The 22,529-nt window shown below is 43.7% G+C and overlaps 4 protein-coding genes across 8 annotated transcripts; 1 reads left to right on the top strand and 3 right to left on the bottom strand.

Annotated features, from left to right (window-relative positions):
- Positions 1-1,495: 1,495 nt before the first annotated feature.
- Ctps (CTP synthase) lies at positions 1,496-14,056 on the bottom strand. Of its 3 annotated transcripts, none has more exons than XM_018007426.2 (4): positions 13,586-14,056; positions 3,443-3,613; positions 2,886-3,387; positions 1,496-2,821 (listed from the first exon to the last, which is right to left on the bottom strand). In XM_018007426.2, the coding sequence occupies exons 1-4, from the start codon at positions 13,749-13,751 to the stop codon at positions 1,729-1,731; spliced, it is 1,932 nt and encodes a 643-aa protein (XP_017862915.1). In that variant the 5' UTR covers positions 13,752-14,056; the 3' UTR covers positions 1,496-1,728. The 3 variants fall into 3 exon arrangements, with proteins under 3 accessions (XP_017862915.1, XP_089325302.1, XP_089325301.1); XM_089469176.1 differs by lacking the exon at positions 13,586-14,056 and adding an exon at positions 12,892-12,951; XM_089469175.1 differs by lacking the exon at positions 13,586-14,056 and adding an exon at positions 3,728-3,761.
- On the bottom strand, positions 3,796-12,855 carry LOC149269486 (uncharacterized). Of its 2 annotated transcripts, none has more exons than XM_018007428.2 (4): positions 7,907-12,855; positions 5,507-5,733; positions 5,110-5,259; positions 3,796-5,035 (listed from the first exon to the last, which is right to left on the bottom strand). In XM_018007428.2, the coding sequence occupies exons 2-4, from the start codon at positions 5,658-5,660 to the stop codon at positions 4,020-4,022; spliced, it is 1,320 nt and encodes a 439-aa protein (XP_017862917.1). In that variant the 5' UTR covers positions 5,661-5,733; positions 7,907-12,855; the 3' UTR covers positions 3,796-4,019. The 2 variants fall into 2 exon arrangements, with proteins under 2 accessions (XP_017862917.1, XP_089325308.1); XM_089469182.1 differs by having other exon boundaries at positions 7,942-12,855.
- A 615-nt stretch (positions 14,057-14,671) lies between the features above and the next one.
- GlyRS (glycine--tRNA ligase) lies at positions 14,672-17,332 on the bottom strand. The gene is made up of 2 exons (XM_089469173.1): positions 17,174-17,332; positions 14,672-17,090 (listed from the first exon to the last, which is right to left on the bottom strand). Exon 2 carries the CDS (start codon positions 16,848-16,850, stop codon positions 14,811-14,813), a length of 2,040 nt encoding a protein of 679 aa, XP_089325299.1. The 5' UTR covers positions 16,851-17,090; positions 17,174-17,332; the 3' UTR covers positions 14,672-14,810.
- Positions 17,333-17,478: 146 nt separating this feature from the next.
- sstn (stepping stone) lies at positions 17,479-21,204 on the top strand. Of its 2 annotated transcripts, XM_018007425.2 has the most exons (3): positions 17,480-17,813; positions 17,878-17,938; positions 18,450-21,204. In XM_018007425.2, the coding sequence occupies exon 3, from the start codon at positions 18,587-18,589 to the stop codon at positions 20,732-20,734; it is 2,148 nt and encodes a 715-aa protein (XP_017862914.1). In that variant the 5' UTR covers positions 17,480-17,813; positions 17,878-17,938; positions 18,450-18,586; the 3' UTR covers positions 20,735-21,204. The 2 variants fall into 2 exon arrangements, with proteins under 2 accessions (XP_089325300.1, XP_017862914.1); XM_089469174.1 differs by lacking the exon at positions 17,878-17,938 and having other exon boundaries at positions 17,479-17,813.
- The last annotated feature ends 1,325 nt before the right edge of the window (positions 21,205-22,529 follow it).

Raw genomic sequence — 22,529 nt, 5'->3', positions numbered from 1 at the left:
TAAATAACTAGCTTTCGTTAAGGTTTTTGATCAATAAAATTTCAAGTCAAGTTTCAAGTTTCAAAATAAAAATTTCAAGTCTCTAGCTCTTATATCCTCTGAGATCGACGCGTTCATACATACGGACGGACGGACGGACGGACAGATATACTTTGTGGGGTCTGCCACGCCTCCTTCTGCCTGTTACATACATTTCAACAAAACCATTATACCCTGATAAGCAATTAAGTTCTCATAGTAACCGCACACTGCAGCCCATGCGTGTTTATGCTTGTGTGTATGTGTGTGTAAATGTTTGTGTATGTGGGTGTGTATATATATGTGTGTGTGTGCGTGCGTGTTTCTTGTGTAAGTAGAAAGACGCAGAAAATGATTGAAATAGCTATTGCTCCAAGGGTTCAGGGGATCTCCTAGCGAGCAGTCTCGACTAGAGCTTTTTTACTTGTTTTTTTATTTTTTAGTAATTGTACAGGAATAAAAACATTAGAAATGATTTTCAATTTATTAATAATAATAAAACAGAAAATTCGAAGTATCATATTTCATTGCATAGTGTCTCAATAATAAGAACAAAATGTGCAATAGAAATGCTCAAAACAGAACTTTTGTACTTGTTCGGCTTTGTGTCTCAATATTTCGAGATGTATTATGATAAAATGTAATGTTTGTTTATATTAGTTAAATTTCATAGAATAGTTCTAAAAAATATGTTAGCAGAACATGCTTTTATTGACTTTGAATGTTTTGGCTGTGGTGACCTTTCTGGAGAAATGCCCATATACAAAATTTGAGGTCTCTAGCATCAATAGTGTCCAAAATATAGCAGAATTTAAAAAATCTCTATATCTTAAGGTGCGATTTGCCACGCCCCTGATGGATGAAGACATATAATTTTGTTATTAGGCTTTATAGAATCATAACATTAGCTTACGTGCAAAATTTCAGCGTTCTAGCTGTAACTCTTGGAGATACAGTTTTATCCGACTTGCCACGCCCCCAATGGGCGTAGATATATCCGCCATAGCTAAAGATCTTAGGTTGTCGACGCGGATCTACATTCCAAATTTCAGCATTCTATCTCTTCAACTAATATGATTTCTAGCATATCGGAAAATGCATTTCCAATTTGCCACGCCCCTAGTCGGCGGATCGGGAAAACTTTTAACACTTTATAAATCGGAGATATACAAAATTTTGAAGTTTCGTTCATACGGACAGACAGACAAGACGGACATTGCACAAAACCAATATACTAATTTACTTTCGCGAATGAGTATAAAAATGTCAGAAATATAATTTGAAGCCGGTTTTTTGTAACGTTTGTTTCTTGAATACACGGACCTACACAAATGTTAAGCCTCTAGCCAGGGATTAACCCAGATTAACCCTCAATGGAGCCTTAGGCGATTTCCAATTTAAGCCCCCTTTTTCGCGTACTTGAAACCGCGATGATTGTTTCAAATAAATATATCTTTTACTCGGTAAAACAATGCCATTTAAGATTACAAATCTTTTTCTCTTGTTCATATTTTAATATCTTCATACAAATATTCAAATTTTTGTTTTCAATGAAGAATAGATTTCGAGACTCACTTTAAAAGTGTTGACAGAATTTTGTTTACATTTCGAGCCTAATGATAATAGATTCTATTCAATAGCTTTTACATATTTATTTCAAAACTTTATCTTAACTTTAATAGGAAAAACATGAACTGGAAGCAATTGAACTCAATCTAATCTAGATCCACCACAAGCACCGTCGTTATCATTGTCCAAGGTGTGATCATTGGCGTTTAAGCCATTTATATTTCCATTCACTAGACTATTTAGGGGCTCACATTGGTTATCCGTGGTGGTGCAAGTACTCGTACTGGTGCACTTCTTGCTTCCTTGGAGCTTAAGGGCTGCAAAACTGTGTGATACGCCATTTGCCGTTTCGTCCTCATCTGAAGATGCATCAGAAAGTTGACGTGGGGACAGGCGGCAGCCACGCTCGATGTAGATCTGAAGCCTATCCTCAGCTGCTAGGATTAGACCAAGAAACGGAGGCGACGGCTTCAGTGGCCTTGACAAATATTCCGGATGATACTGGGTAGCCACATAATACGGATGGTCCCGCAGCTCGATAATCTCCATTCGATTTTGATCCACGTCTGTACCCACGAAGTTCATGCCATAGCTTTCCAATTGTGGTACATACTCAGGATTCACCTCATATCGGTGCCTGTGCCGCTCGTCCACCGTCTTAGGATTGCCATACAGCTGTCGAATTGTACTCGGCTTGTCGGCAAATATTGTTCTTCGCTTACCCAGACGCATAGTGCCCCCCATTTGTCCTTTATGATGCTCCGGCATATCGATGACCAACGGATGAGCTGTATCCGGATTTATCTCTGTGCTATTAGCATCTTTTAGGTTTGCTACATTGCGAGCAAACTCTATAACGGCCGCTTGCAGACCTAGACAAATACCCAAAAAGGGTCTCTTATTTTCGCGTGCCCATTGGCAGGCGCGTATTTTGCCCTCCATTCCACGTGGCCCAAAGCCACCAGGCACGAGTATGCCGTTGCTTTCGCACAACTTTTGCCACTCCTTGTGATATTTGGAAGGCTCACGCTGCAGAGTCTCATGCTCCAGCAAACATGATTCAATAAAGACCAAATTTGCCTTGCGGTTCACTGCCAATGCAGCATGTTGCACCGCCTTTACTACAGACGCATACGAGTCTGCAAATTTGGTGTACTTTCCCACAATAGCTATGTTGACCTCCCGCCGAACAGTTTCAGTGCGTCGAGCTAAATCCCGCCAATGCTGCAAGCACCTAGAAGTGCAATGGTAAACACTGTTAAAATTTGCCTAAGTATTAGCTAAAGCTTATCTCTTACTTGGTTCGCTGGCTCATGTCGATGTTCAGCTTAAGCCGCTCATTTAAGAACTCAATAACACCATTCTGCTCCATCAAGAGAGGCACATGGTATATAGAGCTCAGATCATGTATACATATGACTTGGTCCGGGTCGACATGACAGAAATTACTAATCTTCTCTTTTACTTCTACTCCGATCGGCTTCTCAGAGCGACAGACAATCAAATCCGGGCTGAGGCCACATCCGCGAAGCTCCCGCACGGAACTCTGTGTGGGCTTTGTCTTGGGCTCCCCAGTGGCTTTAGGCAGCGGCACCAGGGAGACGTGAGCTAAGCAGAAATTCTCGCGTTTTACGCGAAACTGAAACTGCCTGAAGGCCTCGACGAAGGGCATGCCCTCAATGTCGCCAATAGTGCCCCCAAGCTCAACGATGCAGACCTGCGGCTTGGAGGAGCCCTTGACGGGCTTTTCCGCGACGCGCGCCACCCACTCTTGTATGGCATTTGTTATATGCGGAACAACTGCAATAAAAAGGACATTAGCGCCACTCCATAAAGCGAGTCTTCTGATACTTACCCTGCACAGTCTGGCCCAGGTAGTCTCCCTTGCGCTCCTTTTCGATCACCATCTTGTAAATTTTGCCCGTTGTTATGTTATTGTCCCGGTGCAATGTTATATCGAGGAAGCGCTCGTAATTACCCAAATCTAAGTCAACCTCGGCTCCATCATCCAGTACGTAGACCTCACCTGTGAAAAACGATATTCTATTTTAGCTTTACATGTAAAATATATGAACTAGCTGAGACTTAGCATCAGCTAAAGTAATTTATACAACTGGTTCTTTCCTTGCTAATCACTTACCATGCTTAAAATAACCCATTATATACGAAAATAATGTCAATATTTATCCCAAGCCCTCTTAGTAAAGATTTCGTTTTGAAAATAAACATAAAAGGTTTTTATTTGCAAATCTTTGAGCTTACGTTAAATGGCGCGCACCAACACCCATTTTGGTAGCTGGGTAGGCGACGACGCTCAACTAGAAAATAGCATGGCATAGATAACTATGGATTCTATTAATCCTTACGAACTATACATTCAATGCGAATCCTTATGTACAGTCTTTATATTCATGGAAATTAAGAGTGGCCGACTACTTGGACTCTTCAAGGTCTTCCTTGTACAGCTCTTTAAATATGAGCTTCTGTATCTTTGTGCGAATTCGCAGCTTCTGTGCAGCCGTCAGCTGCTTCATGTACGGATGCAAGCTGAGCAAATAGTGATAATCGTCATCATCGGGCACCAACGGAGCGTCCATTGTTGAGGAACCATTGAAATTACTGTCTTCGGAGAGGCGCGGCCGCTTCAGTTTCAGCGCAGGTATTAAACCATTGGCGTAAGAGTGTTGAGTGAAGTTCAGGTGCTCGCTAGCCTGGCTAACGGCGCCTCCACCAAAGTCTTCCTTCGATCCAACCGTGTGATGGCCGACGGATAGTGTTGGCAGTGGATGGTGTGCCTTGTTGTATAGCGGAGGCGGCGATACCGAGCGCTTTCCGCCCATCGCTCCCGCATTTCCTGTCGTGTTGGAGGTAGTAGTGGCTGGAGCTAGAACTGTGCCTGCCAACTGCGTCGCCGTCGCCACGCCACTATGCGTGCTGGTGGTCACCACCGGCGGCGGGGAACAATGGGCAGATGCAGATGGTGCTTCCTGATTGGTGGGTGTTATCATCGCTGTAGTGACTGTTGGAGTCGGAGATCGAGTTGGAGTTGATTTCTTACTCAAGTCCTGCGCTTCCCTTTCCAGCTCCAGTTCCATTAACTGGGCGCGCAGCAGTCCCGCCTTTAGGAGTGCGTGCTGATGGGAAGCAACAAACGCCTCCTCTTGCGCTCTGATGACCCCCGTGGCCAGGGGCGTAGTGCTTATTTGAGTTTGTTGATGCGCCGCTGGCGGAGTGGGCACACCATCCATGCTGCCATCGCTGGCTTCCCCTGCACCATCCCCAGTCATGTCATCTTCATCATAGTCCTCGTCGCTATCCGGCAGGCGACGTATCAGCCCGTTGGTGAGGTCTGGCTCGACTACGGTCTTCTCGCAGTCCTCGCTCTGTTGGTTGAAGTAATACGACTGATCCTGCTCGTTTTTCGGCAGACGATGGCGCATGTGGTCCGCTGCAGGTGATATGGATACAAAAGTCAACGAAAGTGCAATTGGGCGTGCGATTGATTCCCGCCACGCTACTCACTTAAAAATAGTAAGGCATAATAGTGTAACCATTTGGACTCGAATGTGGCGGGATCCACCAGAAAGTCCCCGTTGTCAGCGCGTGGAATGCGTTTGTACTCTACTCTGAAGTTGTCCCGCAGTCCCTTCCACTTTGCTTTGAGCACAATTTCTGTAAAATTAGGTGCAGAGAATCAGCTAAGTTAAATAAATAACGCAATACTTTCACACGTCTGCCCATAGAAGAAGCTACCCCGAAGGCACAACGTCTCCTCTCCTCTGCTATTATATTAGTTCCTTCTTCTCTTTCCGTAAGCTATGCAGTTATCTCGTCTTCGCTTCGCACTCGATTCGCCGCAAAGTTGTGCCTCGAGAATTGCTTCGTCCATGCGGCCCCGCGCTGCTCCTCTCGTACTTACTCGGTAACTTGTGTGTGCTGCTCAGCTCGTCCCACATTTGTTCGAGGAAGGCCTTGTTGCAGTGGAAGTTGCGGTTCCATATTGCCGGCCTCTCTTCAATGTCGTGAATGAATTGTTCCACATTTAACACAATTGTTGATTTTTTTGGCGCCATTTTACGGGATTCTGCTCCCACACTCTATATTTGCGTTACACTTTAGTCACACGCGTCGGTTCTCTATTAGCGCCTGCCAACCACGAATGCAATTCCAAATTTGAGAGACAGCACACATACACCCACATAAGTAGGGCGGACAGATGACTCGCACATACACACACATATACATATACGAGAAAAGCGAAGGCGACGAGGGAGGAGAGGGGAGGGGAATGAAAAGGTAATGCAATCTTATCTTAGCCTTAATGTTTCGTATTAAGCTAACCGATAATAAGACGCCTGTTAATAAGACGCTTGCACCTACGCGCGCTGCTCCCCGTAATTGAAGCAGCATTAGTCCAATATATACTAATATACCCTGAATACAGTTTGCATAATTTTTGTCATTAGGATTTCATATAAATATTTCTTTTGATAAACTAACTTTCTGTTGTTGAATATCCGATTCATCAGATTCATAGGAATATCAAAGAATACAGAGAATGGTAATAAGCCAGGAGTTAAATATGTCAATTGGAAGTCAATGGCCAATACCTCTGGCAACATTTTCGAAATGTAACGAAACACGACAAACTAATGGCAAAAGCTTCATTCAAGAGTATATACATATATGCACATTGTGTACTAACATATATACATGTGCACTTGTGTGTCTGTGTGAGTGTGTCTGCGTATGTAAATGGCTCAGCAACACCAATAACGCAGAGCTGGGCAGGCAGCAGAAACGCGAACTGAACACAACACAATAACTTCATTAAGATTCCGTGGCCTGCGTCGATGCCATTGCTGCAGCCTGTTTCAGTTGCTGCTGTTGCTTTGGCGTGCCAACGAATTTGCAGCTGACGGCTAGCCCCCCTTTTACCGACCCAGCATGCGAGCCCCTCAGTCCAGTCATCCTCCTCGTAGGCCTAGCAGCTACAGCTACAGCTACAGCTACAGGAAACGCTGGCCCGTCGCTATCGCGCAGCGAAGCGGAGAGAGAAAGAAGCAAAATCAAATTATAAACATACGCCAGGCTGCGACAGCCATGCAGTGAGCGTCCCCTCTCCCTGCTCCTCCTCCCTATCACACTCCACGACCCATTCGGCGTTCTCTTCTCTGTCCCATTCAAACAAAACACAAGCTGCCGCCTCTGTATGTATGTGTGTGTGTTTGTGTGAGTGAGTCAGACTCAGCCGTAGCCAGTCAGTTAGTCAGTCATGCAAAAATGCTTGCAGCCGCTGCCATCGCAATTGCCGCCGTCACCTCCGCCGCTACCTCGTGTACGGAGTGCGAAATACTATAGCAGAGGGTGGGGGGAGGTATGAGACAGAGAGGGACGCAGTTGGTGAAGTTCCTTCCAGCCAACCAGCCAGACAGCCAGCCAGCCAGCCAACAAGCAAGCAAAAGCAATTTCTGGCGGCGCGAGTCTGCGGCAAGCTTGCTGCAGGCTGAACTGCTAAAAGGCAGGCCAGACGCCCATCAGGCCAGGGCACCGTCAAGCAGTCAGCAGTGGCGGCAGCAGCAACGGCAACGGCAACGGCAGCAACGACGATGGCGATGGCGACGACGACGGCGACGGCGACGGCAGCGCAGACAAATAATGCGTCACGTTGCGCAGTCGTTAAATTTTCGTTTTCGTCGTTGCTGTTTTTATGTGCGACAGCAGCTTGTTGTGCACGAGCGGAGGGGGTCTGGGGGAGGGTCTGAGGATATTAGCTTTGGAATGAGCTGAGGCCAGCTGCTGCCACCGTTGCTGCTGCTGCCGTTGTTGTTGTTGTTGATGTGTTGAGGTGCTGGTGGTGCTAGCTGCTTGCTTGGTTCAGCTTGATGCCAAGAAACTCGCAAGTTTGGCTGCCGACGCCAATAAAGTTATGAGCCAAGCGAGTGACAGACACAGTGAGGCCTCATTCGAATGGCCAAATGACCACAAAAAGTAAATGAGGTAGCGCATAGGACCTGAATTCTAGGCACCCAATCGATTGGGTTTGCAATATTCAAGATGATCTGTTTTTCTACTCTTTTGTTGCTCAATATATTTCAGTACTGTTCAGTGGGAGATCGCGTTTCCTGAGATCTTATTTCAGAGTATATGCATATATATCTATACATGTATATATGTGTGTGTATGTGCGCATAATGAGCGTTGGCCATTGTCAGTCGAGGCAGGGGGAGACGGATGGGTTAGCTCCAGTTTGAACAGTTGTCGACGACTTTGTTGCTCTACGAAATCAATAAAACACGCTCCCCCTCCGCCCTCTTACTGAGTGTAGTGTGTGCGTGTGTTAATGTTACACACATGCAAAAAATGCGCGCGGGCCACGAAATGCGCGGAACTTGCGTGAGACGTGGTGGGTGGTTGTGGGCGACTGTGGGCGGTGAACGTCGTGTTTATAATATTTCGCTTTATGATGACCTCGACCAACAGTGGGACAATCTGACCGGCCGACTGTCTGCTGGCCGCGGCACTCGCAAATCGGCCGTAAGCACAAACTCAATCCGAGCCGATTCAAATCGAATCAAATAGAAACGGACCGAGCCCAACAGAAGCGAAACGGAACGGAACGGAACGAGACGAGACGAAACGAAAGAAGGCGAACCAGTGCTGATTGCAGTCAGCTTACAACTGAAATTGAAAATTCAGCAGAGCAAAGTGCGAAGCGCCGCCACCGCTGCCGCCATGGCCGGCGCAGCGCGAGCGTGGCGACCGCGACAGGCTGCAGTCAGAGCCAAAGCAGACATAGCTGCCATAGCCCAAGCCCAAGCCCAAGCCTAAAAGCAAGCGAGCCAACAAAACGTGCCAACTAGCGGCAGCGCCAGGGCAGTGGCGGCATCGGCAGCGTGAACGGTGGCGGCTGCGGCGGTGGCAGCGGCGGCAGGCAAAAAACAGAAACGCAAAAAACGCCAAGCAGGCAGGCAGGCAGGCAGAGCACAGCACAGCAGAGCAGAGCCATAGCTGTAGCTATAGCCAGTGCCAGTGCCAGTGCCAAAGCCATGCCACAAGCTTTTGCGACGACGACGACATGCGGAGGACATACATATGTACATACAAACACTTGTGCATGTGTGCAAAAGTATGTGTGTGCATGTGCCTGTTTATGTGTGTTTGGATGTATATATGTATATTATGCGAGTTGGTGTGTTTTGGGGGGCGCGTACAAACGCTAAAAACAGCCGCCTCCGTTGCCGTTGCCGTTGCCGTCACCATCACCATCATCATCACCATCGCCTATACAGCCCCCCGTTGCTGGCAGCATGCTGCTGCCAGTTGCTGCCTCTGCCGCCGTTACTGCTGCTGCTGTTGCTGCTTTTGGGCATTTATTGCGCCCGGCATTTGCCGGCTAGTCAGGCACGCGCACATATACATACATACATGTGGTGTCGCAATGTGTATGCGTGCGTCTTTGTGTGTGTGTGTGTGTGTGTGTGTGTGTGTGTAAAAGTGCGCGAGAGGCGGGTGTACGGTGCCGGTGGCCTGGTCTGCTGTTGCTGCTGTCGACGTCGTCGCTTTGCGCATGCAGTCGCAGCAGCAACAACGACAACGACAATCAACGCGCGGAAGCGAGCGAAAAGCATAAACCATGGAGATGGGAGGATTGTTAAAATCACGCGACAGGAGGCAAGCAGTCAGCCAGCCAGCCAGCCAGCCAGCGAGTCAAAGCCAGCTAAAATGAATCGCCGGCTGCCGTTGACGTTGGCGAATGGTTTCGGGCCTGTCGTTTGCACGCAGCGGCTTTCAGGGAGCTAGCGGTATAATGGGGTGCACATTTTGTTAGCTGGTAGGCTGGTTGGCTAGTTGGCTGGCTAGCCAGCCGGCATTGGATGTTGCAAGCGTCAGGCGTTAATTGCTATCCCCCCTTAGAGGGAGTCGAAATTGTGGAAATGTGCAAGCAGCTGGGCAAATAAAGTGAGCCGCAATTTTAGAAGAGCTTAATTTTATTCGAATCATACTTTTTATCAGATTCATTATATACAATATAAATGTTGCATATGGGACATAGGGTCCCTATAATATCCTGCTAGGCCGAGGCTGCTACACAGAACAACAAGCATTCGCTACAACAGCAATTATAATGTGAACGAAATTTTATTTTCCATTTCACTTTTTGCACATGGCCGTCGTCATCGTCGGTGCCATTCGAAAACGCGTGTAAATGCTCAAGCAGAAAAAAAGAGCAACAACAACGAGCCATATGCCAGCGCCAATGGGGGAAGGAGAAGGAGAAGGAGAGGGAGGAGAGAAAGCAACAGCTGCTAACAATGTTGACGCGTCGAGTCGACGGCGTTCGTCGAGGCTGCCCAAAACGAACGAAAAAATAAGCGTGAGCCAGACTCTTAAGGCGCTAAGCGAGCGAATCTACAGGGAACGCCGGATAAGCGCAAAACGCAAAGCGAAGAAGGTAAAACATAAAACAAAACTTGCGAAAACGTCGACCATACGGCGGCTAAGGCTAGTTAATAGTGATCATGATGCTGTAGATGATAAAACGGATTAAGCAATACAATTCGTTTATGAGGCTGTTGGGCTGAAAGGCTCGACGGACAATATGGCGTCCCTCATCCCACAGCCACTGCCCCAGCCCAGTCCACATGCGACCCACTCCCGAAATTAACGCCAAGCAAATGGGGCACAAAGCGTGCACACGCATGTGCCGCATGCGGCACGCTGCCAACGCTGGCGTTAACGTCTGCGCCGCAGCCAACAGCGACGCCACTGAAGCCCTCACCGAATCCCTTACCCACACCAATACAGCAGCAAAGCTTGCACAATAAATGAGCAAAAGCTGCACAAAATGCAACGCAAACGACCCCCAAAACCGAAAGCGAACCGCTGCCCAATGTGAAAAATGCAAATGACAGGCAGTAGACAGTAATTCGTGGTGGAAATCAACGTGTGAGCTGGACAGACAGCAGACAACAGACAACAGACAACAGACTGCAGACTGCAGACTGCATACTGCAGGCAACCGGAGCACAACGTAACCAGCTTAACCACCCACCATCAAATGTGATTACGGTAGTCTTATTCGCCCTTCCCACTGTGAAGATACCCTATGCATAGCATAACAAATATCATTATCAATTATAAACTACAAATATGTATGTATGTATGAATGTCTAACTCAAATATCAATTGGTGTTGTAAAATGATTGTACGAAATGCTTTTTAGGCTAGCTAAATAAATACAGGGTATTAAAACACACAACATTGGCAGCATTTATGGATTGGTTTTTAAATTCCATTATAAAACATTTTACTTTTGATTGATTTGTTTAAGTAATTCGGACAGCACACATCTTATGTCTTATTTCTGTATTCTTGGTTGTTATAGTTAAAATAGCAAATCTATGCAGTCCATGCATGCACGCACACTAATGCAAATATCCTCATATGCATCCTTTGCTGAAACGCTCAATTTCCAAAGCGCAGTGCACCAACAAATTAAATGCCGCTTTCTGTTACTACACGCTTCGTAACCAAAACAGAAATACACATACACATACACATATACGTATACTTGGCTTGTCCTTTTCTATTTTATGTTTACAGTTGAACTTTACAGTTAAACGCCTTATCCGCAATTTGAACTGCATATGTATGCATGTATGTATGTATAGTAAATATTTTTCAAGACGAATTACAATGATGTTTTCTCATATAGTAGGTACATACATACATACATACATATGTACAAATTTACATGCTCTGATGTATACAACTAATCTGACTTACTTATGCATACATTTTGTCTGTATGTATGTATGCAGACTAACTGGCTGAGTTCAACTTTATGTACGACCATGTAAAAGCAAATGGATTGAGAATAAAGCGTAACGACTCGCCTGCTCCCTCTCCTACACACAGAAATTGAGTATCGAAGTCAGCTGTTGGCATAACCCATTGAACAAACCAAGAAATAGCCTGCCAACTTAGCCTTTTACCGGCCAGATCCGGCCTTTTTTAGCTGCGAATTGCAGGAAAAATTGTAATCTAGCTGCTAGCGGGAAATTTGACATTTTTAAAATCAAATCAGCATTATTTAAAGTGTCTCCAAAGTACTTGAATATAATTGGCACAAACAATTCATAAACTGCCGAGGAGAAAATTGATTTTATTGAGCTCGATAATCGTGTGTAAAAATATAATTCATAACAAGTAAGAAAGCTCTAGGCGAGACTACTCGAGTACGACATCCACTGAAGCCTTCGAGCAACTGATATTTCAATAATTCTTCGCGTATTTCTGCTTACACAAGAAACAACACATACACACATACGAACGTACGGATAAAGACGCATTGGCTGCAGTGTGTGCCTATTATTGGAACTTAATTTCTTAATAACTTTTCTTGGACTTTTTTTATGGACTTTAAAAAAAATCAAGTCTATAGCTCTTATATCTTCTTAGATCGACACGTTCATACGTACAGACAGACAGACGGACCGGGCTAAATCGACTCAGCTCGTCGCCCTGATAAAGAATATATATACTTTTATACCCTGATCTCCTAATTTCAATGGGTTCAGGGTATAAAAACTGAAATGGCTATATTTCTGGCTATTCTTAAATTTGATTAAGCCGTTTCTAGCAGGTTTGAAAGCTTAATTTAGCGTTTTCTTGCCCGGAAAGGTTGGCAGCGCTGAACACAGCACAGCAGCACAGAGAAACCAGGCCAATTCAAGAGGCGTACAAGGCGCTAAGAAAATAAAACATGAACGAAAAAAACTTTCGTATTCAATGTCAAGCACAAAACGAAAATAAAAGGAATGCATCGAACAATCTCATGAATGCTATCTACATATATACATATGTATGCATATATTAATACATAGTGTGTGTTTGAATATGAATGCACATGTACATACATACACTTAGATAATTGTGGCGTTGTATTTGTGTACATTTATACTTTTTGAACATGTTCTGTTATCCAACTATGAACAGGGATACGTGTATACCCTGGATACCAACTTATAATTGATGAATGACGTCTATATCATACATGTACGTACATATATAATAGGGCACATAAATGTACATACATATGTATGTATGTGTAGAGATTTGTAAACATTTAGGATGTACGCATATATTAAGTATCTACATGCATATGTATTTTATAAAAAACATTGTATAAATAGTGAAGAATTAAAATATTTTTCTATTCCAATTAACTTTATTTAGTTTACAATTAGTAATGCCCATTATTGTTTTTAATTTAATCGACCTTGCTATAAATTTACTTACCGCAATATAAATCTCCGAACCTAGGTCAGTATATACACATATGTATAGATTTCAGCTTATCTAACCCGAAATGAATAAATATAATAAATATTTTTGGAATACGCACGGCAATACTAAGGGATCATATAATAGATTAACTTTAAGTTTTTTCTTACGATTCCCCATGTTTGTATACCTATATTTCAATACTATATTAAATTATATTTATATACATTACGACTTACTATACGAAGATGTTTAAGGTCTTGGATTGAATCTTGGATTATATTATATGAAGCATTTGGACTTGGGTCCAGTTTAGTAATAATATTTGTAGCAAATTAGCATCCTATTCGAGACTTAAATACGAAAAAAAGGAAAAACATGTGATACGACATGAGGTATGTGGTTCGCGAATATTCATATCGACAACATCTACATTAATCGTTCCATACATGAATGAATTGGTAGACAAAAACGTTGGCACCAAACAAATTCGTCTCGCCGAAGCGGAAGACGGCGACAAGATATTCTCACATGTGTACACATACATACATACATACATATGTACATTCGCAAAGAGCGGTGGAAATTTGTATATTTGGGTTTGCACATATGCAAATATGCATATATATTTGTTTTTGCGCCATTTTTGCCTTTAAGTATGTATATATATGCTAATACGATATTTAATAGTCATCAATAAATAACCTACCATGCTCGTAGGGAGAAAATGTACCCGCGTCGATATTAATATATGGGTCAATTTTTATCGAAGTGACATCTAGGTTGCAGGACTTAAGGATTCTGCCGAAAGAAGAGGCAATGACACCTTTGCCAACACCACTTATAACTCCTCCCGTAACCAAAATGTATTTCATTTTATTTATTAACACTTTATGCTTATTTTATTTGAAATATTGTTAATTTTCCTAAATTGTATTATGCGCAATTAGGAATACCTTCACTTGCGCAATGCTTAACAGTATCTTGAGAGTTTGTCACTTTGAATCATTTATTTATAATTGATTGGATCTAGTTGTCATATTTAATAGTATTTTTATAGGAAAGTATATTTTAATAAAACGTCACATATTATTAACTTCACACGTGTTTAGTAAATTGCCAACTTGCTATTAAGACACTGTCGCTGCAAAGAGTAGTTCCGATATATTTATGTTAACTAACAGCTCGTTGTGGCGTTCCATTTTCACTGTTATCGGTTTGATTAAAAATTTGGCGGGAACTTAAGCGCAGATCCGGTAAGTGGTTCAAAATAGAGGTGAGCTCGGACCACGCTTTTCACGGTTTATGAAATATTGTATTTTTTTTTTATCTGGCAGAAAACATGTTTGGAGTTATCTCATTTTGTTATTACTGATCCAAATTCCCCACTTTTTCCAATTGTGGTTTAATTTAAAATCGATATTATTTACTGACCGCTGCAATAAGTAGCTCAGTCATGCAGAAGAGTTCTCCCATAAGATTAGAGGAGCATTTAGAGGAGTGTAATCTATTCTGCTGGCATCGAACTGTGTTTGAATTATCAAATGCTACTTTAAACTTGAATTTCCTATTTAATTTTCGCGCAGTTGTATTTTAGGTATTATTTACTTTTCTGCTTTTGTTATATACCTATGTATGTATTTCATTTTAATCGGATTCGGTTGCATTCTCAAAAAATCTTTCTTACTTTTTAATACGAATTGGCGAAGCATTTTTTTCTTTTATTAAAGTTTAAGCATTTTTGAAAATAGGCATTTTAAATGCATTTTAAATACACGGTAATATAAGTTTAGGCTTGTTTATAAATATGTTGAATATATATATATATATATATATATATATATATATATATATATATATATATATCTTTTGAACATATGTATTTGAACATTTGATATTAGAAATTGATAGCGTACAAAGCATCAAAATATTTTTCATTTCGTAGCTTCCTGCTGCTCAAAGGCTGGATATTGCTCCAAGACTTGCGCCCAAGTGAGTTTCGTCGTTGCCAAATCCTTGACCACACTAACCACCGTATCGAGTCCAATGCGGACCTGCTTCATTGTGTTCCGGTCACGTAGCGTCACTGTGTGAGGCTCCTTTAGGGTGTCGAAGTCCACAGTGATGCCGTAGGGGATGGCAATTTCGTCGGTGCGTGCATAACGACGCCCTATGGAGCCACTCGAGTCGTCCACTTTGTGGGACAGCTCCGCCTTGGTCAACGCCGAGGACAACTGTTGAGTGTACGGCTGGAACTCAGCGTTGTTCGAAAGAGGCAATATTGAGCATTTGTACGGGGCAACAAGAGGCGGCAATGTGAAGTAGCAGCGCTGCTCGTCACCCTCCCGGCATTGGAAACTATGTTCGAGCAGGGCATACATAACGCGGCCAATTCCAAAAGATGGCTCCACCACACTCGGTATAAATTCCTCGACGTGCACAGTTTTGGTAGCATGCTTCACAGTGATGCTTTCCGTTCCGAGCTCGTGAGTAGCGCCATCCGGGAGGGTCAGCGTATACTGTTCACCTGCTGCTAGCTGCGTCTCAGCCTTCTTAATATCATCCAGCGACAGCTTAGCCAATGCATCTGTTATGGCCTTGGCCTCCTTTTTGAATGTTTTTCCCAGCGCTTGCTTATTAGGCACAATCTCACTGACTTCCACGGTCTTTGGAGCTGCCAAACGCTTTTCGGCCACCAAGCGTACGCCGGTGGCGGCCGTGTGCTGGCCCAGGTCATAGGCTGATCGATCGGCACAGCCGACGCACTCCACCCAACCATATGAGGTGAGAATCTCTGCGTCCCAGCAATCGCAGGCATAGTGAGCCATTTCATTGCCCATATGCTGACGGAAGCGCAGGCACTCAGGCTTGATGCCAATCGCATGAAGGAATTGCTGGATCCGCGCCATGTAGTAGCCCAATGTCTCGTTGGCCACTAGTTTACTGGACACTGCCTCGCCAATGGTCAATGCCTGGGCTGATTTTCCGTCCATTTGGTTGCACGCTGAATACAGTGTTAGCTTCTCGCTGGCTACCCGCTTGAACTTGGGGTGATCCTTCTGCGCGGGATCACAGAAGTGCTCAATCTCCGCCATGGTGAACTCGCGCACGCGTATCAGGCCAGACCGCGGCGAAATCTCGTTGCGAAATGAGTTGCCGATCTGGGCCACAGCAAAGGGAAGCTTTCCCTGGTTGAACTCCAGCAGCCGCTTGAAGTTCACAAATATGCCCTGGGCAGTCTCCGGGCGCAGAAATCCTTTTACCAGACCAGTGGGTCCAATTTGAGTAGCAAACATTAGATTAAATTCTATTGGAGGCGTTAAATCATTGCCAGTCAATGGTGACTTTATGTTGTACTTAGCTAACACGTCCGCGAGCTCCTGTTTGCTTAAGCCATCTAGTTTAATAATAATGTCCTCGCACTCAGCCCGCAGCGCTGCGGTGGCGTCCTTGGCTGTGGACAACTTTTCGAGTGCTTGCTTGATAAGATGGTCCAGGCGGAAACATTCGCCGGTTTTGACGTCCTTCACCATCAGATCGGCAAACCGTTCCACATGCCCAGAGGCCTTGAGGACTGGCTCGGGCGTCAATATCGAGCAGTCCACTTCTAACATTTGCTCCTCCAAGCTAAAGAACTGACGCCACAGAGCTAGTATGTTGGACTTGAGTGCACATCCCATTGGTCCAAAGTCGTATTGGCCAGTGATACCGCCGTATATGGCAAAGGATTGATCGTAGAAGAAGCGTCGCTTCAGGAGATCCTCCATTTTCGCGCGATCAAAGCTCACAACGCTGGGTGTCAGCGCCAATTCCCTTTCCTCTAAAACTTTCTTACGAATTTTTAGCTCGGCTACGGCCTTCTTGACATCTAGTTCGGGTGCTCCCTTTGCCTTCAGTTCGCGGACCAGGTTCCCTTGCTCCTGCACTCGCTCTCGCAGCGGTGCCAGCTGCGTTTCTATCTCAGGATTTGACATGATGAAATCTGTTGCTGCTCGCAACTGGACACTTCGCTTTTGTTTCTTGCTGCCCCACGACTGTACTGAGCAGGTGTGGGAGGTTGTGCAGAAAAATGCTTTCAGTTGTGCTTTGTTGGCAAAGATCTCTCGCTCACGCTTGCTCTCACGCCTGGTCCACGTTTTTCCGAGCGCGCTATTTCGTTGAAGATTTGATAAAATTCCACAAGCGTTGCGCAAGTGTGTGTGCACTTTTAAAAACTGTAATGACATATGTTATTTTGTATGCGGCCAACGCTAGAATTTATGTAATTTTTATTCACAGTTTCGAAATTCATGCATACCTTCAGCTACCTCTTGGGTGATTCACAATAGAAATGATTGTGATGTGCAACACTGCAGCGAAAAGCTGCCGTAGACCGGCTTATCGTAACGTGTGTGAGCCACATGTATAATATAAATTGCATCAAGCATCTTATTTATCTGTAGGAGTGAATAGAATGTAATTTTTTTTATTAGCCATAGTCAGGTAATATTAAAGAGACTTCATATTTTATTGTTTGATTTAATGTCAAAAGTTCTCTCCAACACTACTTTAACCATCGATCACTTTTAGTTGATACGTTTTGTATGCAGCTGTTGGCATATCGATACATCGATGAATATGTTAAAATTCATTTTGTTCTTTACTGCTCAGAAGCATTTTTCCTGCATGTTTATTTTTAAAGTTTAATTTTGCTGAATTCGATATTATTTAAGGAAACAAACAACGTTTACATTTCATTCCTTCTAACTTCTATATTATTGCTGGAAAGTATTTAATATTAAAGCGACCTTGGATTTACTCCGCCTAAAACGTTTGTGATCAATGAAAGGTGACGACGCCGTCTCAACTACAACGACAACGACGACTGCCACCGCATTTCTTCGTAGCATATAAACATAAAACGAGCAGCGATATTTGCGGCACGGCGTTTACCTGAGGTAACTGTTATTTACTACGCCGATTTAAATATGTGGCTTCGATTTCATGTGTGTCTTATTGCAGTCTGGCGCTTTGTTTGTTTGGTAAACATCATAGAATTGGGGCAGTGCAAGAAAGACTGTAGGTGAGTGTAATACTACATACAAATACATATACGCACATACACACACACATATGAACGCTTTGCATGTTATTTGTTGAAATTGTATTTTGTTTTTGAATTGAATGAGCTAATATTAAGTGTAGCTATTGTCAAATTCTGTTTATGTTCGCATTGTGGTTATGTACAGTTAAAATTTCTCGCCTACATAAGCCACACTATTTAGAAATTAATAAGTTACACAGGTGTTATAAGTAACATGGGACCTTTCTTTCGACTGACATACCAACATTTGTACATACATACACATACACACCTGTCTACTGTGGTGGTTGTGGTGCTGCGGTGGTGTGGTGGTGTGGTGTCAGCAGGCAGCTGCTGCTGTGCGTTCTACTCTCGTACAAAGTCTAATCAGCTAGTGCACGTCTCTAACAAACAAGCAAACATACGCCCCAGATAAATACATTGCTAACCCTCAACTAAAACCAAATATACCAAAGAGGCTTACACCTGAAGACTGTTTATGTCTTTCTAGGGTATACCACATGCACCGCTCACCTGTCCCCGCTCATTGCAACCACTGCCAGTCCAAGCAATCGAAAATACCAAAACAAAACTGTAAATGAAAGCAGAACTCGACAGCAGCAACAACAGCAACAATAACATCTGGCGATGCAATTAAAAGCGCCAAAGAGCAGGAATATGGCCAGTCTCAATGATGATGAACCAGCAGCCAACAACCGACGAAACAACAACAACAACAACAACAACAACAACAACAACAACAACAACAACAACAACAACCACAACAGCAGCAGCAACAATAACAACAATAGCAACTTCAATAATAATAATAGTTCGAGTAGCAATCCCAGCCCGAGTACTAATAACAATAATAATAATAATGACAATGAGGATGCGACAAGCAAGCGGGAGTCATTGGAAGCACGCAAACAGACTTTGGAGCAGCGCTTGAACGAAAAGAGTTGGCTGTTGCAGCAAATACAAAAGCAGGAGACGGCGATTATGCATGGCAACTATGAACAGTTGACGATCAATGAATTTTTCGCCCAGCTGGCACAGCAGTACAAGCATGAGCAGCAATTGCAGGCGTTGGCTAAGGACAGTGGCGCTCTGCTGCGACGTAAACAGAGCACGAGCAGCCGGAGTGAGGGCCAGCCGGTTAGCAGTCAAACTTATAGCACCAACAGCAACAACAATCGCCAATCGCACTCGGAAACACACTCTAATCGCAGCTCGGAGTACGATAACTATCAGCCGGCTGGCTCCAATGGTGATATGCTGGTCATAGGCGTTGCTCAGCATCAGTCGCTGCAGCATCCGCACGTAAAAAGCGCTTTGAAGAAGCGACCGACACCCACACCTACTGCTCAGATACAAATGCAATATATTGCACAACGACAGCAGCAGCAGCAGCAGATACCCCAGCAGCAAATACCACAGCAACTGCACCACCACATGGAGGGCTATTCCCCACAGCATGGCAGCTATCTGCAGCAGCAGCAACTGCAACAGCCAAAGCAACGCGTCCAGGGCCAAAAGGACGTTATATCTATGTACTCGGCCAACTCGGCCAATGTGGCTACCTTGCGGCAGCAGCATGTGGCGCCGCAGCAACAGCCCATTATCGTGCAGTGCGACAAGTATTATCTGTCGCCGACGCATCAGAACTATAGTGAGGGCGGCTTCATCAAGTCGAGTCAGAATATAAAGAAGTATGTGTCGCCGCTCGCCTCGCCGAGTGCTATTAGCTACGAGCAGAGCTCGTTGCATCATCATCGCCAGATTGATGCCATCTCTCTGGCGCCCAGCTATATGTCTGTGGAGGTGGAGAGCGTGGAGAGGCTGGAGAGGGTGCAGCAGCAACAACAGCAGCAGCAGCAGTATCGCTGGCGTTCACAGTCCCACATTGCAGCACTGACTCCACCCCATCCACATCCCAATCAGAGCATGACTGCAGCGCTAGCTGCCGAGCCAAAGTCGCATTCCAGCGATATGTTAGCAGCGCCGCTGCCGCGCTTCGCCAGCAAACCGAAGCCCCTGGATGAGATATCGTTGTGCTCAACGACGACAATTGAAAAGAAGGCGAAGCCTAAGCAGTGGCTGGAGTCATCACTCGACGGGCCCGCAGTCCTGCGTCAAACCGACTCCACATCGCACAGTCCCGTCAGCAGTAGCGGCAGTGGAACCGTCGGCGCTACCGCGGCCGTCAGTAAGCATCGAACGAAGTTGTCCTCACAGTCCATGTCGGTCTCTGGCCGCCACTATTCCATGTCGGCTCAGCGAGGAGCTCACAATTATGCGCCTAATAACTATCCGGCTGTTGGCAGCTCTAAGGCTCTGCAGCATGTGGATGAAAGATTTGCAAAACTGAGTCAGTCCACTTCCTATCTGAACGCCATGGATCAGACAGTGGGCATATCAGCATCCTATGCACTCGAACCACTCGAAATACCGCCATTCAGGCATCTGCCACCCAAGCCAAATCAAAACAAGCAGCCTTCGCCGCCGCCCAGGCCACCGCCAGTTGGCAACAACAACAATAACAATAATATTAGTACTAGCAACTGTGGAAATTCTTTGCAGAGTGCTATGGCATCGCCGCCCCTGACTGTTGGCACTGGCACAGCTGCTCCTAGCCTGTCCCCCGAGATTCGTATCGAGTCCCCCAAAAATATGACTGTGGTGCAGCAGGCCACGTTTCAACCATACAAGGAGGTCATCAAACCTTTCGAAATGTCCGACTTTTACAAGTATTCGACCAAGTTTAAGCAGAAAGATGGCGGCCGACCTGAATGAGAAGAGCTTCGAGCCGAACATTTCTGCTTTTCTCATTAGGATATTTGTATAGTTTTTTGTTATTATCTAAACATATAAACATATTTGATATCTTTTCGACTGACAGTACCAATAGGAAATTCAGGCTTCTTCGCGTTTCTCGTTTGCGGTTAGCGCAAATTTAACGAGTTAGAGCTTCGACTGAAAAACATAAACATTCGAATACCAATCAATATGTTAAAAATGATTGCGATGACTGCTCAAAAATGGACGAATGGAATGGGTATCCATATCAAAACCCAATTGACAATATGAAACGAACAAATTTGTATATTGACTCTACGCCTTCGTAAATTGCCTTTTTCAAAAGTTTTTATACTCTATACATACATATATACTATATTTACTGATATTGTATTTACAAAATTGTTACAAATTTACTGTACAAAATTATTTGTACACTGACTTGAATATACTCTAATCTTTATACATATGATCTTGTCTTTTATATAGTAAATCATCATAAGTAATTATCTCGTAATAATTGATCTTGACTTAAGTCCCTTTAAATATGTGGATTGTGGGAATTTCCATTGGGAAATTCCCATGGAAAATGGGAAATCTGGGTATAATGGTCTTGTGAAAACTATAACAGTCAGAAGGAATCATCGCATAACCCATAAAGTATATACAAATATTCTTGATCAGGGCGTCGAGATGAATCGATATAGTCTTGTCCGTCTTTTCTTTATTATTTCCTAAGCTTGGGAAATTTATATCAGTTTAAATTAAAGTCAAAATAACACTATTGGCTAAATATAATTTACAGATGAGTTAAGGAATAATTATATTTTAAAAATTTCAAACCTGTGCTTATATTCTATTCTTTGTGCTCCTTGCCACGTCGTCTTTTGGCTGTTACATATATTTTTATACCCTGAACCTATTTTCAATGGGAAATCAGGGTATAATGGTTTTGTTAAATGTATGTAACAGGCAGAAGGAGGCGTGGCAGACCCCATAAAGTATGTATATTCTAGATCAGGGCGACGAGCTGAGTCGATTTAGCTCTGTCCGTCTGTCCCTCCGTCTGTCTGTCCGTATGGTTAAGCGCGTCGATCTCAGAAGATATAAGAGCTAGAGATTTGAAATTGTTTTGCTTTAAATATCGATAAATTGCCCCGTTATTTTGTTATCGATTAAAAACATTATCGAAAACCAGTAATAAATTGATATCTCCTACATCTTTAAAGCTAGAGTCTCCAAATTTTGTTTGTATATATGTATATATGCATTTTATACAATTTCGGTTTTTGTCAAAATTTACCCCTCACACTCACATTTGTAAAAGGCGTATTTCAAATACTAGGGACTTGTGCTTTGACAAGTAAATGTATATATCTATGTTATATTCATAATCTGAAAGTTTCATGAAGAAAGTACATCCACAAAAAAAGTTATTGAACAATAAGGTTCCTATAGTAAGCCACCACTGCAGCCAATGCGTGTTTATGCGTGCGTGCGTATCTCTGTGTGTGTGTGTGTATGATGTGGGTATATGCCTGTGTGTGTATGCGTGTGTGTGTGTGTGCGTGTGTGTCTTGTGTAAGCAGAAAGACGCGAAAAATGATTGAAACAGCTATTGCTCGAAGGGTTCAGGGGATCTCGTAGTCGGGCACTCTCGACTAGAGCTTTCTTTCTTGTTACAAAATATATTTTATAAAATTGTTATACTTTCAATACGAATATTCAATGAAATTTTTTTATCCAAAGGTAAATGAGTTTTATAAGACTTCACTTCAAGTTACTAAAGCTT

Source organism: Drosophila arizonae, chromosome 4 (genome assembly GCF_054131065.1).
Source record: "Drosophila arizonae isolate 15081-1271.41 chromosome 4, UAZ_ARI_1.0, whole genome shotgun sequence".
NCBI classification, from domain to species: domain Eukaryota; kingdom Metazoa; phylum Arthropoda; class Insecta; order Diptera; family Drosophilidae; genus Drosophila; species Drosophila arizonae.
This window is presented reverse-complemented; position numbering and strand designations above follow the sequence as displayed.

Excerpts from the sequence above, each read along its gene's own strand:
- LOC149269486 (XM_018007428.2), bottom strand. The coding sequence starts at position 5,660 with ATGGCGCCAAAAAAATCAACAATTGTGTTAAATGTGGAACAATTCATT. Across the intron at positions 5,260-5,506 it reads CAGCACACACAAGTTACCGA|AAATTGTGCTCAAAGCAAAG; the intron begins GTAAGTACGAGA and ends CTAATTTTACAG. Across the intron at positions 5,036-5,109 it reads TTATGCCTTACTATTTTTAA|CGGACCACATGCGCCATCGT; the intron begins GTGAGTAGCGTG and ends TATCACCTGCAG.
- Ctps (XM_018007426.2), bottom strand. The coding sequence starts at position 13,751 with ATGAAATACATTTTGGTTACGGGAGGAGTTATAAGTGGTGTTGGCAAA. Across the intron at positions 3,614-13,585 it reads ATTTTCTCCCTACGAGCATG|GTGAGGTCTACGTACTGGAT; the intron begins GTAGGTTATTTA and ends CGTTTTTCACAG. Across the intron at positions 3,388-3,442 it reads CCTGGGCCAGACTGTGCAGG|TTGTTCCGCATATAACAAAT; the intron begins GTAAGTATCAGA and ends TTTTTATTGCAG.
- GlyRS (XM_089469173.1), bottom strand. The coding sequence starts at position 16,850 with ATGTCAAATCCTGAGATAGAAACGCAGCTGGCACCGCTGCGAGAGCGA.
- sstn (XM_089469174.1), top strand. The coding sequence starts at position 18,587 with ATGCAATTAAAAGCGCCAAAGAGCAGGAATATGGCCAGTCTCAATGAT.